This window comes from Eimeria necatrix, genomic scaffold (assembly GCF_000499385.1).
Source record: "Eimeria necatrix Houghton genomic scaffold, Enh_scaff96, whole genome shotgun sequence".
Classification (NCBI taxonomy): domain Eukaryota; phylum Apicomplexa; class Conoidasida; order Eucoccidiorida; family Eimeriidae; genus Eimeria; species Eimeria necatrix.
Genome location: NW_013654755.1, coordinates 23617 through 39294, shown reverse-complemented (window position 1 = coordinate 39294; position 15678 = coordinate 23617). Strand labels below are relative to the sequence as shown.

At 51.2% G+C, this 15678-nt stretch overlaps 2 protein-coding genes across 2 annotated transcripts; one reads left to right on the top strand and one right to left on the bottom strand.

Annotated features, from left to right (window-relative positions):
- Window positions 1-272: 272 nt before the first annotated feature.
- ENH_00084710 (hypothetical protein) lies at window positions 273-794 on the top strand (the record flags this gene model as incomplete). The annotated part of the gene is made up of 1 exon (XM_013583509.1): window positions 273-794. One exon carries the CDS (start codon window positions 273-275, stop codon window positions 792-794), a length of 522 nt encoding a protein of 173 aa, XP_013438963.1.
- Window positions 795-7185: 6391 nt separating this feature from the next.
- Window positions 7186-9658, bottom strand: ENH_00084700 (sugar permease, putative; the record flags this gene model as incomplete). The annotated part of the gene is made up of 3 exons (XM_013583508.1): window positions 7186-7540; window positions 7879-8365; window positions 8506-9658. 3 exons carry the CDS (start codon window positions 9656-9658, stop codon window positions 7186-7188), a joined length of 1995 nt encoding a protein of 664 aa, XP_013438962.1.
- Between the last annotated feature and the right edge of the window lie 6020 nt (window positions 9659-15678).

The window sequence follows — 15678 nt, the reverse complement described above, 5'->3', positions numbered from 1 at the left end:
GTGCGAACGCATAACTCACAGAAGCTGTCGTATTGCATTCTGAGGTCTGTCTTTGGCACTACTGGTTGCAACTGTGTGAAAATAACAGCAGCAGGACCCGTCACCGACACGACACGAGTGTCAAGAGCAACTGCAAATGAATTTTCGGCATTCTGAAGGCTACTAGCATATACATCCTCCACATAAGTTTTATAAGAGCTTGACTATATCTGGTACAGGGTCATACGTGAATGCTGAATGGGAACTTCGCCGACGTAGTTGCGCAGGCCCATATGATAGCCGCAAATACAGTGAACTCTGCTGCCCCCACAGGTGTGAGGCGAGCAAACGGTCCTGAAGCATCGCTTGCACCAGCAGCTCCGACTGAAGCTATAGCAGCTGCGGCAGATCTACCAGCAGCAGCAGCGCCAGGAGCAGCGCCACCAGCAGTCGTGCCACCAGCAAGAACAGCAGCAGCACTGCCACCGCACACAACAACAGCCTTCACACCAGCAATAAATGCGTCAGAACGCGCAGAAGCAGCCGGACTAGAAGCAGTACCACCGGCAGCATCGTCACTCTCAGCACCAGCAGCATCAGCAGCGGCGCCTGCGACAGTAGCAGGCGCCGCAGAAGAATTGCTGGGACCACCAGCAGCAGAAGTTCCCGCATCAGCAGGAACAGCGTCTAGCTCAACGGGTGCAGTTGATAGCCCAGGAGAGTTTTTGCTCTTTTCTTTAGCATGGTTCTTGGTAGCAGTTGCTGCGGGACTCGTTCTCCTGCGGCGGCACAGGCGGCAGCAGCGCGAAAGGTAAACCCCAAGCCCTAGCATGTAATATTGAAGCAGCTCAGGCCTTGTAGGCAGTCCTATCCTCCGCTCATTTTTCGTTGAACTTAACCCAACCATGCCATACGATTTGCTTGGATTTCCCATACGGCAGGTGTTGCTGCTGGCCGTGCTGCGCGTGCGCAGACAGTGCAGGTTAATGGGGGAGCTCTCTTGAATTTTTGGGCCTCATGCAGGCCAGCACCCACTCAACGGCTGGGCTTTGGAGAAACAAGGGGGTTGCTTAGCATTCGCTCTGCAATTGTTCAGGGGACTTTCTTCCTCACCACTGCTTAGGCGCTTGCCTGTATGGCGTTGCAACTCAGCACAAGAACCTAAATACTCTGGACGACGTGTCTACAGAATCTTGCTTTAGGCTTGTGCTCTAGAGCTCCCTGCTTGCGCAGCTGCATCCCTGTAGCGTTCTTTAAAGCTGATTTTTTTATTCACCGGACGGCTGCTTTTCCACGATACGCAAAGCGAACCAATCAGTTAATTTGTGACAAACGCCAGTCTTAAATGTCTAGGCTTCAGGGTCTCAGGTTTAGAGTTTGCGGGTGCTGATCACTTATGTGGACGAGCACGGCATTTCTATGATGGCGTTGTGCCTGCAGCAGCCGCAGCCCATGCTGCTGCTGCTGCTGCCCATGCTGTTGTGCTAATCATGCTGTTGCGCGGTTGCCTCCACGGTTGTCTCCATAGCCAGCAGTGCACCTGTTGTTGTCTCGATTTTGAGATTGATGTGCCCACCAACCGCAGCAGCAGCGGTAAGAGCAGCAGCAGTGGCAGCAATTGCCCCTTTTCCTCCAGCGGGCAGGCTCTGAGTGACATCTTCGGAAATCTACCTCGGTGGGAAAAGGGAAATTGTCCTGTTGGCGTCGCCCATTTGAAGCCACTGTTTGGGACTTCAGAGCCTGTGGCTCTGCTATTTTTGGTGCTATGTGCACTGGAGTTTTTGCAATTGAATCTCTTTGGACCGCTTTTCGGGGAGCCGGAAGTGGCCCTATACAAAAGTCTCCAAGGAAGCTATTTCGGTGTTCACCACAAACCTGAGGTTGTGCTGAAGTTCCACAGGGAGGCTGTTCGCGGCTGAGAGATACAAAGTTTAGGGAGGGATCGGAAGAACCCCGGGGGTTTTCTGTAGCCCACCGCGAGCTTCCTGTCTTTGCCGCTGCTGATACTTTGGCTCTGGAAATTCTCAGTCTGGCAGGGCGCTCCGCCTTAGGTTCAACTTTGACTACTGGCACGGCCCTCCTGTTGCCGGTCGCGGCGAGCGGTTTAGTTGTAGGTTTTGTAGCTGTGTTTTCCGCGGGGGGAACATCGGCTATTTTGGTTGCTGCTGTTGTCCGAGTCCCTGCTGCTGCGGCACTTCTTGCTGCTGCTGTTCGAGCTTTTGGTGAACTTGCTGCTGCTGTCCGAGCGGCTACAGTTGCGCCAAATCGTGATGCTACTGCCGCCACTTCGGGTTTTCGTACTGCTTCTGTATCTTCTTCTTCTGCTGTTTTTGTCTCTGGGGAGGCTCCTGGTGGCTCAGTACTCGGTGCCGCTGTCGCTGCCTTCGCCGAACCACCTGCTGCTGAAAAGGCAGCTATTCCTCGTGGCTCGCATCCTTTTCTTTGTCTCGTTGCAGTACCAGGTGGGACCCAGTTGCTGCTGACGCACCTCCTGGGGGGGCTGAGACAGAATGGTCTGCAGTAAGCGAACAAGGGAAGCAGGAAGAAACGCTAGATGGGGATGCCACGGGCTTCGGATGCTGCGTGCGAGCCTGCCTGCTGCTAGCTCTGGGAAGCTCCCGCAAGTGCTTTCTATGCACGCTTTGGTACGCACCCCAGTCTGCTGACAAGGGCAGCAAAACGAAGGGTCTGCAGTGTAGCATTTCTGTCAGCCGCTTTGCTGCTGACGGTAAAAACCATGGAAACGTGGCCACAGCCATCCTGCAGCGGCAGCATCAGCGGCCACAAACCAAAGAAGAAAAACCCGGAGAGATCATCGCTGAGGGCTTCCAGCACCTTAAAGTGTGTACAGTGATTTGCTCACGGCCATGCCAGCCTTTGTGATTGGGTCCTCACCAGTACATCTCTAAGAGCTAGCGTTAAACACGAATCCCTGAAGCGCACATGGGGGCCGTTTCTGGTTTCAGGCCGACTTGAGCAGGGGCCTTCAAGAGGCTCCTCGGCAGTTCCAAGCCTGGATTGCGACGAGCTCTTGTCAGTACTACCCATAGGCTTGAATACGCCAGCTGTGCTAGACAGATCACTTGCTATCCTACACGGTCCCACCCGCAGCCGCAGGGGAAGAGGACAATCGACAGAGCAGCCCGGAGCTCTGCTCTTCTGCCTGGCAACCGCACAGTGTCTCCCCAGCGCTGCGACGACGGCCATAAAAGCTGTCAGGCTTTTGCTTATCGATGATGCCTGAATAGATACCAGAAAAAAAGGAAGAATGCACATGATATACCACGAAGTGCCAATATGACAATACCAAACGGTAATTAAAAAGGTCCAACGGCTCATTCAGAAGGTCTTGAGTTGTCTTTTTCGGGCCTTCCCTAAGCCCACCGATGGATCCTACACTTTGAAAGCCCCCAGTGCTGCGTCGGCGTGACTTGGGCGCTTCTTCCTAGCCAAGCGCATCTTTTTTGGGGGCTCTACAGATCCACTGTTGCAGGATTACTTTCGAGACAAGTCATTCATCATAGTGTCCCCATTATTGGGGGTCCTGAGTCTCACTTCTTGGGCAAGAAGAGCCTTTGACGGTGCCGGTGAGGGGTATAAAGAGTTTCCGCCGTCAGGAGCATCACAGCTTTCCAAAGGCTGACGCTCGGCACCAGCCAGGTCCACCAGGTACAGGCAAGACGTTTTTTTCTGTGTACCCTGATCGCGTACGCAGCTTATTGCCAAATTACTGTGACGTTAGCGGATGCCGCAAAACGCCCAGTAGGTGCATTACGGACCCCAAAGTTCTTACCTCTGTGGGCTCCTTGCTTTTTGAACGGCTTGCCGGGTGGTTCACGGAAAGACAAAGTAAAACATGGCTTCTACTGCTGCAACGGTTAGCAGCTGTAGCACGACAGACCCTTCGACTGAGACCCCTTAATGCAGCGGCAACAGCCTCTTCCGCCGTAGTAACCCGAACGGACGAGACAGCAGAAAAACCTCCACTACGCCACTGAGGCACAGTAAAGCTGCTCGAAGAATACACCTTCTAAGAACACAGAGCACAGAAGTTGCTGTCCAAGGAAACACAAAATTCGCTATCCACAAAGCAGAAAGGACAGTGTACGCCGAAGGTCAGAATTTGCTTTGTTCCGACAAGCCCCGTACCTGTACGAACCCACCTGCTGAACAGCTGCATTTTCTTTTAGGTCGCCAGGAGGCCTCAAAAGGTCCCTCAGCTTTTCGCAGTAGACCTCAGCAGCAGAGAACGTCACTAGCCTACGGATGTCGTAACGCAATTTTGGAATTTCGTATCGCACCAGCAAATAGGCAAGCAACCAGAGAGCAGTGGTGAGTGAGCGAGCTTGGTAAATAGAGCTTTTTGGGCGCTGATTTTGCAGATTGAAGGAAGAAAGCCTACCCTTGCGGCCTCCCTTCTTTCTCCCCAGCTACAAGAGCATCCATCACATACTCCAGTGCCCGCAAGGCAAGGCCCCAGTTTTTGCTGCCATCAACACCGCTGTTGCTGGCGCTCCGGTGAAAATGACTTGGATCCCTTCCGTGGGGCCCCACCATCGTGTACGTCTTCCCGCTGCCCGAGGCTCCATACCTACCGCGCAAAGAAACTGAAAGGAGATGACTCTTCATGCCTTATATGGTGTAATTTGTAATCTGGACCCTAAACCGTTGGGCGTACTCGGGCTAGAACGCCTCAGCTCACATGGCAATGCAGGCATTGGCGCCCCTCAGCACAGCGTCTGCTGCTGGTCTTCCTACAGACCGAAATACTGTTTCCTGAGATGTGTTTTGCAGAAGCAATCCTCCGAATCGAAACGGGCCCTCGTAACCCTTTTGCCCCGAGGGAGATCTGGGACAAAGTGCCGGATGCTCTGAGCGTTGGTGGCGTGGCGGAGCTGCCACAAAAGCGTTTGCGGTGGTCAACTTGCCCTTCTGCACTTTCAAGCCATGCTGCACAGATGAAATCTGAGCGCCTTCATGTTGAGGCCTGCTTTGCCTGACCCTCGAGGCAGGTTTTTCGGCTTTTCCCCATTTCTGAGTGGGCTTGGACCCAAGCGGTGGCAGCACTAAAACTGATGCTGCTCGATGCACAGAAGAAATATGAGTAGAAACAATTCCGGTTTGGGGGTTCTGAAAGTTCTTTAGGCAGTTTTCTTCGTCTTTCTCAGAAAGATTTGTGTGGGCCCGGTTCCTCCCTGAGGCAAGCGATATGACGCCCTTCAAACCATTCAGCTTATCTCCTGTGCATGTAAGGGACTGTGGTGACCCCGTAGGCCCTCGTTTTATGATGCCTTCCACGGGTGATCCAGGCGAGAGTGATCCATGGAACTGTGGTGCACCCTCTACAGAGGTTACTTCCGCTATAGACTGGGCCCGCGATAGTAGCGGGCAAGAAAGGCTCACGTCCACACACTGTATGCATTGTAGCGCTTTCGAAGACGAGGGGGAAGGGGGACGTATCCGTAGGAAGGTGTGCATCCCCGTGAACAGCGCACATGCGAGGCTCGTGGCCTCCGCAAAAGACGTTAAGCGCACCAGCACACTTGAGGGGCTCTCCAATCCGCAAACGCCTATAGGAGAGGATTTTTTACTTGACAGAGCATCCCCTGGCACCCGGCAGTCAAAGGAACTCAAAGTTTAACGCGCACCAAGACAGCAGCAGCAGCTGCTGCTGCTGCTGTCCACACGCGCTTGACAACAGGGCGTTTACACAAGGACAAATGACTTAACATCACAAACGCACGATTAAAAAAACAGCTTTCACAAAAACTTCAACTAGGGGGCTCAGTCGGCTTCGGTAGCCACTGGACCACGCAGGAGCCCCAAGTGGACCTCTGCAGTTACGAAACCGAAACCGGCCAAAATAATGGACGAACTCCGTTTACGAAGATGAAACCTACTGTTACTTAGACGAATACTCTACAATGATTATTCGAAATATAGAGAAAGAGCAGACGGACCATGCGCCATGGGGTATTGCCACCCTGAAACGCACGATGTGAGTATGAGGTGCAATCCATGGTATCCTCGGATTTCACTGATCTCCTGCTTAAAGAATGCATTAAATAGTTCATATGATTTATTAGTGAAAACGAGAAAAAGTTAAAGAAACCAGGTCGCCGTCCAGCTGCTGTGACCGGTCCCAGTTCCGGCGCAGCCGAACAGAGCTGCAGCAGCAGCATTGCAGATTGGACCAGCGACTAGAGGGCAGAAACGCATATTTCGGCAGAGCGAAGCCCTTCTAGGTAACTTCCATTTTTTTGGTGCAAATGGTTCTCAACTTTAGAGCAGAAACAGACAGTTACTAACGCGCTCCACTAGAAGCTGTATCTGCCGGAACTATACACACTACAGCAGCGAGTACAGAAAGTAGCGCGGGCAATCTAAGCACGGAAGGCACATCTCTCCTTCGGAAGTCACTGAAGGAGCCTGGACGAAGAAATCTCATGCAGTGTCCAGAGCCCACAGGTCAGGCACTTCCATGATGTGTACGGGATCGACGAAAACGTTGCTGTGCTTTTATCAGAGCCTTAATAAATTTTCTCTACGCGAAGAACCTGTAACAAGCAACAAAACAGCGGAGCAGCGGTGTGGGGCTAAGACATAATCACTCAGACTCCTGCTGCTTACACAGCTCAGCTCGATCTACGGATGCCTACGCACAGGGCCCATTAGGAAGCCCCAAAGCTTTTGTCGGCCAGTACCTGGACATCATTTATCGCTCCTGGGATAAGTGCGACGCCGCCAAGCGCTGCTGTTGCTGCCAAGGAGTAGAACACATATCCCCACCTGCAAGGCCACGGGCAAGACAAACACTAGCTTGTCGTATAGCAAGACTGCTTTAAGACTGCTCTGCTTTAAGACTGCTCAATTGTTTGGCAGAAGATGATATGGGTCGCAAAGTGCCCAGCCTTTAGATGCCACAGGCACATACCCATATAGAGAAAGAAGTGTTGGAGTCAGAAGGCCCTGCACAATGGAGCCAACACTTCCAGATCCGTTTACTATACCTGCAGCATCAAATTCATCATAAGCACGCATGGAGACAGAGAAACCTTCAGCAGATGCAACTACGGTTAGGTTTTCGTAACAGCGAGCTGTGTAAGAAGTCCGCCTCTTCCGACGCTATCACGTTTTCGACTCGAAACAGCCCTCTCCAGCCTTCGCCCATAAATGCTCTCCTCATTACTGTGCTTTCATGTTCGTCTATGCCTGTATCTGTCTGTTTCTACATTTTCTGAGCTTTGGCTGTGCCTGTAGCAGGGCCGGGAAGAGTCCCGTATTTTGAAGCGCACAAGATGCTGCAGCTGCTAGGACCTCATCGGAGGCTCCCGCCTCCTCTGCGCAGGCATCGGCCGTTGCTGCTCCCCCCAATACTGAGTCCGGAGCTGCAATGGCTGCTCCAGCAAGCAGCAATGCCGCTTGCGGGACAAGAGAAAGATCTTCGGGGGGCCCCCAAAGAACAGAGTAGTGCAACAACGCCACTGAAGCTCCGGCAATGCAGCAAAGAGGAGACAGCAGCAGCAGGCGACGGCCCCGCAGGTACCTGTCGGACAGCCAGCTGAGACACAAGCAACAACACCAGCCCAACCAAAAAACCATTGCTACACCTTGAGCTGCCTCCAGCTCACTCACACAAAGTCACTCAACCAGCGGACGCAAGCTAAGTAAACGTAGCACTCATTCCTGTGAAAAACGCCAAAGCAGCATGCCCTAGATTTCAAATCACGAATCCCTGGTCAAAAATGCAAGTTTCGTGCTACTGCGTGACGACTTGCAGCGTACCCAACAGCGACTGATCCAAAGACACCTCCAACATCGAAGTAGATGCAGTAGAAAGCTGCGCGCACACTCCTGCCTCGACCCCTTGGCCCTCAACCCCAGCCTATCCTGCACTACGTATCCCAAATATTTTTCACTGTGTATCCTAAATCTCCAATCTCACACCCTCGTGTCACACCTGCCGCCGACGCAGTCAGTCCTGCTTGTTTTTCCAAGTAGTAGGGTAGCCAATAAAGAAGAGAGTATCTGACGAGTTTTACGCAGAAGTAGGCGGCGCAGAGCCTCCGCAAAGTAGCAAACCCCAGTACCCGCGAGAACAAGGCCTTCTGCTGCTGCTCAGCCTGCTGCGCGGAGCCAGCCTTCACGGAAGCGGGACCTGCAGGGGCTCTGCGAAGGCACCGTCCGAGAAGAATGGCACAGCCGAACACCCAAATCGCGGGTACGAGGAAAGCAAGACGCCACTTGTGGGCCTCCTTGTTGGAATGCCCCTGGAAGAAGTCCTCAAACGGAGCAGCCAGCACATTAGCAGGCTGAGCGGACAATAATTCAGCCGTTAGGTAGCTAGCGAAGATGCTTCCGACTTGCTGACATGTTGTCCAAACGCCTGATGAGTCAGGCAGACACGCAGAACGAATGAACAAACAGTCGAGGAAGGGAAGCTGCTGCAACAAAAACCAAGTTAAGAGGACCCGCATCTACAGAAATACAAAGCGGCACCTTTGCTGCTGTTGCTGCTGCACTTACCGAGGATCCCCCCACGCTCCCTGCTGGAAAGCCAGGACGACAAAGTGGCCACAGTGAGAGGAAACGCCAGAGCCTGGGCAGCCCCGTTGATGCCCCAGAGCAACAAAATAGATAGGAGAGACAGGTGCTGATCCGGAAGCAGGTAAATAAGGAAGCAGCAGCATGCACTTACAGCATAGGCAACTGAGAGGATGGTGGTGCATGTGGGGCCCCTCGGGTTCCCGAGCAAGGCGGGGGCAAGCAGCAGCTGTGAAGCCGCATAAGCTCCCAAGAAAGCGCTGTCTACACCTCCCAAAGCTGTAGCAGTGAACCCCAGCTGCAGCTCCAATTCTCTCTTGCACGATGCAAACGGTTTGCGCGTCAAATATAGAGAGGCGTAGCAAAAGTACGTCAGCAGTAGCTGAGCCAGCTTGCCCTCAGAAAGCCGGCTGCTGCTGCTCGTGCTGCTGCCGTTGCTGCTGTCGTTGCTGCTGCGGATGATCTCGCGGCTGTTCTGTGCTTGATTTCCGAAATCTGAGGTTGCTTCACCACGCTCACTCTGCTCAGGCCTCGATGAAGCATGTACCAGCCGTCTGCTGCTGCTTTGCCTTGTCACTCCTGATGTTGCGGCTGCTGCTGTGCGTCTGTTTGAGCTGGAAGAAGGCTCACGAGGCGTGACATTTGATTTCTTATTGTGTGCGTCAGCCTTCTCGGCGTCCTCTTCATCGCTTTCATCGTCGGAGTTGCCCATGTTGCTCATACCCCTCACAAAGGGAAGGGGCCCCGTCTGCAGTCTGTCTGCCAGAATGCCCCCCTTGTACAGCGGCCTCTCTGTAGTAGTCTCTCTGCCTTGGCCTGAGACTTTGGAGTCCCCCAGCACTTCAGCCTTACTGGCTAGCTGGACTCGTGGTGCTGCTGCCCTTCTCCCTCCCGCAGCTCGCGGCGAATGGTCGGGAGAAGCATCAGCCATGCGACCTTTAGCCCGGGCGCCCTTCTGGGCAGGGGAGGGAGTCCCTCGCTTTTTTGCCGAGGGTGCGTTTGGCTTGGCGGCGGCTCTATGGGGGCTTCGACCAGTGGGGGCTTTCCCTGCTCCCGCTGCACCAGCAGTTGCACCTGAAGGTACTGCTTCTGGTCCTGCTGGAGAGGTGACGGTGCCTTGCCTTGTTACAACCATTGCTGATGCCGCTTAATTTGTTGCTGCTCCCTGGACAGAGATGCTGGGGGGCCCCTGAGCTGGATAGAGCAACAAACTGGGACCGTTCCCCACTGTATCAAGCATGCACCAATATGAGAAAACCTTTTTGATGCTAGTTTAGCAAATTTTTTCGTTTACAGGCCCTCACTTCACACGTACCGGTGAATCTGAGGGCCTACCTGTCTTGAGGTTCGTACCAGCTCGGGCCCCCTTAGTGTTGGATTCCAAAACTGCAGGGAAAAAGTACTGATTAGGCGAAAAAATATTATTTTTTCATCCCTTTTTATTTTTCTGTTTACTCCTTTTTCCCGCCGTCTATCATAAATGTCCCTCAGTTGTCACTGTAAACTTCATTCCCCGCACTACTTATTAGTGTGCAGCATGCAAGTCACGTTATTAAGGCGAAAGACTTTATCAGCTATGCTTGCTAGAGAAAGATAAGAAACAGCTCTTCTGGGGAAAATGAAATTGAGGGGAGCAACGTGCCTGATTTTACTGCAAGGGCTGCACCTACGGAAAACGGTGAGCTACATTGGAGTTGTTGGCGTCCTTGGAATACAACGTTCAATGTAATGACGTCAGTATCCCCTTTTTTGAAATTAATCTTAAGTGGTAACACCTTCAATAAGGCAAGGCGGCACCCAGGAGTACTGTAGACAATATGGAGGCGCACGCCTGAGATTGTTGCATTAACACGCTACCGTACGGAAAGGTACATTTTTGTCCCTAAAGCAGTAACTGAGTACTCCTACACGGTTCCTGAACTGGGAAACACCACAATGGCATCATCATAACAGTTTCGAGCTTCTTGGTTGCTGCGTATTTCGGCGCCCCAGGCGCCAAAGCACAGTTCAATGCAACGCTAGCGCAATGATGTAGAGCCGGTGCAACTTAGAACACATTAAGGCAAGGTTTTCATGGGAAAAGAAGACGCTTACAGCTAAGATCGAAAGCTTAAGGGAACCGGACGACATATTACCTTAGTGCCATGGGCTCAGGAAGCTTCAAAGCGTACTTAAGCATGTAGGCCGTGCTCGCTCTGTGCAACACCGCAGCCGCATTTCCTGTTACGAGAACCACTTTTTGCCACATCGAGTTGTAAGGCGGTCGTGAGGCTTGCCTGTGAGTAATGACCAAAACATCTTGGATTTGTTAGTAATTTGGATGCACAAGTCATTTCCTCATAGGCAAATTTTCTGCAATATGCTGCCCATAAAGCATCATTTCATGGTATGGATTTATTTTTCTGTCCTAGAGATAAATTTTTAGCTGTGCAGTTTTGGCTACTCTTCACATCATGCTTGTAAGGCAGGGCAATTAAGGCCATGTATGACGGCGGAAGCCCAAGATAGTGCTCGTATCTCTCCTGTTCTGGCTACATAGTTTCATACCAATCATTACTCACTAAAGACACAATTTAAACATTGAAATCGTCCAAATAACATTACTATGGGGACGTATCGGAATGTGCAGTGAATGGTAGGCCAGTCGAGCAGGGCAGGCCGGTGCTTCTGCCCTCATAACCTCAGACGTTAAAGGCACAAGCATGCATCCACAAGATTTTCCACTCAACAGGCAAGTAGCAGGAACCGAACTGCAGATGGGAACCAAACCAGGTGGATCGTCTCACTGGAGCAATGCAGTAACGGGGCCTCCCGGTGCAAAAGAGTTTAGCAAGACAGACATAAACTGTCTTGCTGCCAGTTGTCGGTTAGAGGGGAGGCAATGTGCTGGTTTTCTGAAGCTTAGTCGAGATGAGATTTACTGAATGAAGATTGGATCAATGGTTTTGGGAAAGCAAGTTGGAGAAATATATAGAAAGTGGTGCTTTGGTGCACTCGGTCTACCCTACGGAAAATGGGGCTTGCTTGACAGGCCGGGCACAGCTGAAGAGGACCATTGTTTAGCACGTTTGTAACCCAAATTATTCGGTAGCTATGCTCCAGATAGAAGAAAATCAATGGCAGGGAATGCTCCAGTTACATTCAGCTAGCTTCACAGAGATACTAGCGCAGGCTATGGGCAAGCTGCCAGCAGAGCTAGTAGAATAATTTGTGGCCATCCTATGAGTCTAATTGTGCAATCCCCGCACTGGAGATACTAAAGTGGATTTTAGGGAGTGGAGGAAAACATCACCAAAACGTGCAGGGTTGGAAGGCTCGAGGCCGAGGGCTGTTTGAGCAGATATGAGGAAAATTTGCGGAGGGATTGGCGTTAAACGCTAGTGCGAGTGCTTCCAGTCCTTACAAACAACGTCTGCATCCAAATAATTTTTTTGCTAGGCCATGAACCATGCTTAGCTCAAATACTGAATGTGTGATCAAGAACCGCTTGCTTTGATCAATCCTATTGCGAACAGTATCCCTTCCTGCGCAGTGGCTTCAGCACCCACGAGCACAATAGGGTTGCTCGTGGCGCCTGCAACCACCGCGCCTCTTTGAGCTTTTCACATAGCCAGGTCCTCTGAATACTTGGGGGCCCGCTCCCTGTGCCAAGTGGTCCAGTGGACACACGGAGCTACCTCAAGTTTTTTTCAATGTTGCGGGCAGCCTAAAAGCTCTTCACTCTCTCCGTACTCGCAGTAGAATGCAGGTTCGCTTCTCACAAAAACAAGCTTCATCTCCTAATTGCTTTCCCTCTTTCTTTATATGTGCTTCGCATGGGCGCGTCAGGAGTAAGACCGAACAGCGCCCAGTGCTCCAGATCGAGCGTTGCAAAGTATGTGTTGCGGGTCTGTTCCGTTTCTTGCTGGATGCTGAGCGAAATAGAAAAGAATATGAGAGGAATATCATGGATTCCGCATTACAATTCATTGAATTCCAATTTCAATTTCTGGCTCCACAGAGGTTCACTCTGGATTTTGAGACCAACAGGGAGATTCGCAGCACGGCAACGGAATTCATCATCGTTTGCATGCTCCACACATCGGCAGCTTGACTTGCAGCTGCTCAGCACGTCGAACACATCTCATTGTTGCACTGCTCATTGGCTCGTCGTCAGGTGCCAACAGTTACTGTCTCATTCTCGCGAGGCGCATAAAAGATACGACGTTTCCCTCTCATCCCCACTACCTATTACACATCCACAGAGAGCTTCCCGAGGTGTTGGCCAGTTCTCAAGATGACCTTTTCGCTTCGGTACTCTTGACGAAGCGTCACCAGACGCCCTATAAGACGCGGAAGCTCCTCAAAGACCATTGAGCGACAGCAGCCATACGTCCGTTGGCGCGCCGTCAGTTTTGCCAAGGCTCTCTCGTCTCTTACACTTTTCCCAAATGCGCCTCAAGGAATCCGCGACTTTTCTTTCGCTTCTGATCCCCACCGTCGTTTCTAACTTGTTGATCAACTCTTGTAGAGTCCTACGTTCCCCTCTCGCGTCGCGTGTGCTACAGGAGGGCTGATTAAGTGCCAGACTCCGACAACTGAAAAATGCAAACCCAACAGTTTTAGTAACTGCAGTGCATGCTCATACTTAAACACAGCGCTACTACAAGTCCACAGCACAATTGCTCCAAACCTCCTTCTGGAGCATGCTGCTCACACTGTACAATTAGACAATGGCCTGTGCTTTACCGAGCAGAGCAGCGCTTGATATTAAAGTTGCAGGTACATCGAGCGTTAAATGCGCGAAGGTGACTAGTAAATCTAAATTTCGAAACCTGGTTGTGAATCGGTGGGGAGGGCCGTTGAAAATCATTCTTAGAAATGATTGTAACACTGTGCGCCGCATGGACTGATAGTATGAGCTGCTGGAGAATATGATCGACTTGAATTTAAGCAAATAAATTTGGACGTGGCTAAAAGACGCCATGGAGCCATTGATATACTGGGAGGTGGCTTAGGAGCAGCGGCTTGATGCCTGACATCGAAGTGCTCAAAAGACTAACTATATATAGAAGACACATCTGGCTGGAAATAATATTCCGTATCTGTGGAATTGGCGGAGCGAAGCTGAACTGCAGAAGCAGCATTGCTGCTGGGTTTGTATTATCAAGTCCCCGAGCGTTCTGGGAAAGGCAATCATTCAAAGGATTGCCGTGCCTGCACATCCTCAGAGAAGGCCCTTGAGGAGCTGTACACTATTTGTGAAAGTGTCAACAGCCCTGGCAGATGCATGGGGCTAACTCCTTTAGAAGTGATAGGTTACCAGGAGAAGATGCCAGCGGAATAGTGTAATGTCTGAGCAGAGGAAAAGTCCATGGCTGTTGCGCAGCAAAGGGATGCATGCATAGTATGAATGCAAGAAGTGATCATGCAACTTTCCGCACTGCGTGGCTAGATGGCATTCCCCGAAAATTGATTTCCAGCATAGCGAATCTCCACAGCATGCGTGAACGACTTTATCCAGCCACCCTTATCATGCTTCAGTGGTCGTGCAGGAGGTACGTAAAGTTTTTCCTCCTGTAAATGCCTTAGTATTCGATCCCAGCGATTCAGCTGTTCCACCACCTGCAGCACTCTTACCGTCTGCCAGTATTGGTGAAACAAAAGGGGCTTATTTTTCCTTTTTGGCTACTTCGCCCTGATCGATTCAGTGCAGGCCTGCTCTCCTGTGCCTTGGTTGGTGCTTCCATGAGGTATCCGTTCTGAGGAAAGAGGCTGAACGTGGCTCATCGTTTGCGCCTACGAAACATCCATCAAGCTGATTCATTTTAGCAAAGCAGAATTTGGCGCTATTGGAGGAATGCTAAATTTCGCGTATGGAGAGCTTCAGGAGCAGGAAAGTGCCTAGACTGCTGCAGCTGAGTTTCCACGCCAGCCACTTCCCACTTACTTCTGTGAACTCCACCCAGATTCCCCCAATAAAACTAGTACGAAGCTAGGAAACCAGAACAAGTTATTTGAAAGGCAAAGAGGCTTTTGATAGCCAAAATAAACAGCTGTTTCCCTTGCACGTGGCCACGTTCAGGAGCACGGTGAGATCTTGGGGCCGCCGGCAATTCTGTGGGCACAGCACCTAAAAGAAAGTGGTTTTACTGGCTAGAAAGGGTGCATATTAGTATAATCGGCATTGTTAGTAGTCAGTTAGACCCCTTACAACGGATCCTAAGGCACATGGCGCCTTGTGCTGCAGGAAGTGTGCAGCAAGACTGTACAGTTCGCTGAGAGGAGGCAAGAGGAGAACTCAAAAAAGAAAAAACCAAAACAATCCGTTTAAAGATGTACCCTTGGCTTGTGGGAGTGCTCAATGCGTTAGTGGGGTTGTGCGTGGTAATCAAGGGAGCTGCCCGTTTTGAACACGATCTGTTCTTGAAATCCATTTTCACATTGCATCCACAGTTTTCTTACCTAATTCCATGTATCTCCCCTCACGAATGTCTCAATCACAATTACAAGGGAAAACTGAACCTTTTTCAAACTATTTTAATCCATGGAACAGACTAGATTCCCGTGCACGCCTGCACGAAGTGGCAGGAGACAGCAGTGAGCGCACTGAATCCTTCGGGTGACCGGGCCCGCTGAAACAGTCACGAAAACATTTCGCATTTCTATCACAATACGGCTAAAATATGGCCTATACAGGGCCAGCTTTGTTTACATCACGAGCGGGCTGGTGCTGCGGATGGGAACAGGTACTGTGTTGAGCGGTGGGATTAGGCAACCTCAGAGCGTTGCGTGCTGACTCTAAATCCCCAGAATATGTAAGGTAACGCAAGCAAAACTAAGCTTGTGCAAGATAAAAAGATGAGATTTTAATTTTGTCCCAAATACCATGACCAAATATGCCGCTGAGACAAGGCAGAAGCATTGATATATACAGATCCCAGATCATACCCAAACGATTGTGCCCGCCTTTCAATGCCTGTGTTATGATGGGGGAGGCCGGCAACCTCCAAAACCAAATTCAAACTGATGCTGGCCCTCTCAATGTGCTAAGAAGGCAAGCGTATTCCTCTTCGGATCACCATTCCTTCGTATGCTCCATTAGCCATCGCAGACTGCTGTGCACTGCGTGGCGCTCACCAAGCCCCACGTCCACCTCCGCAGGGTCTTGTTGCT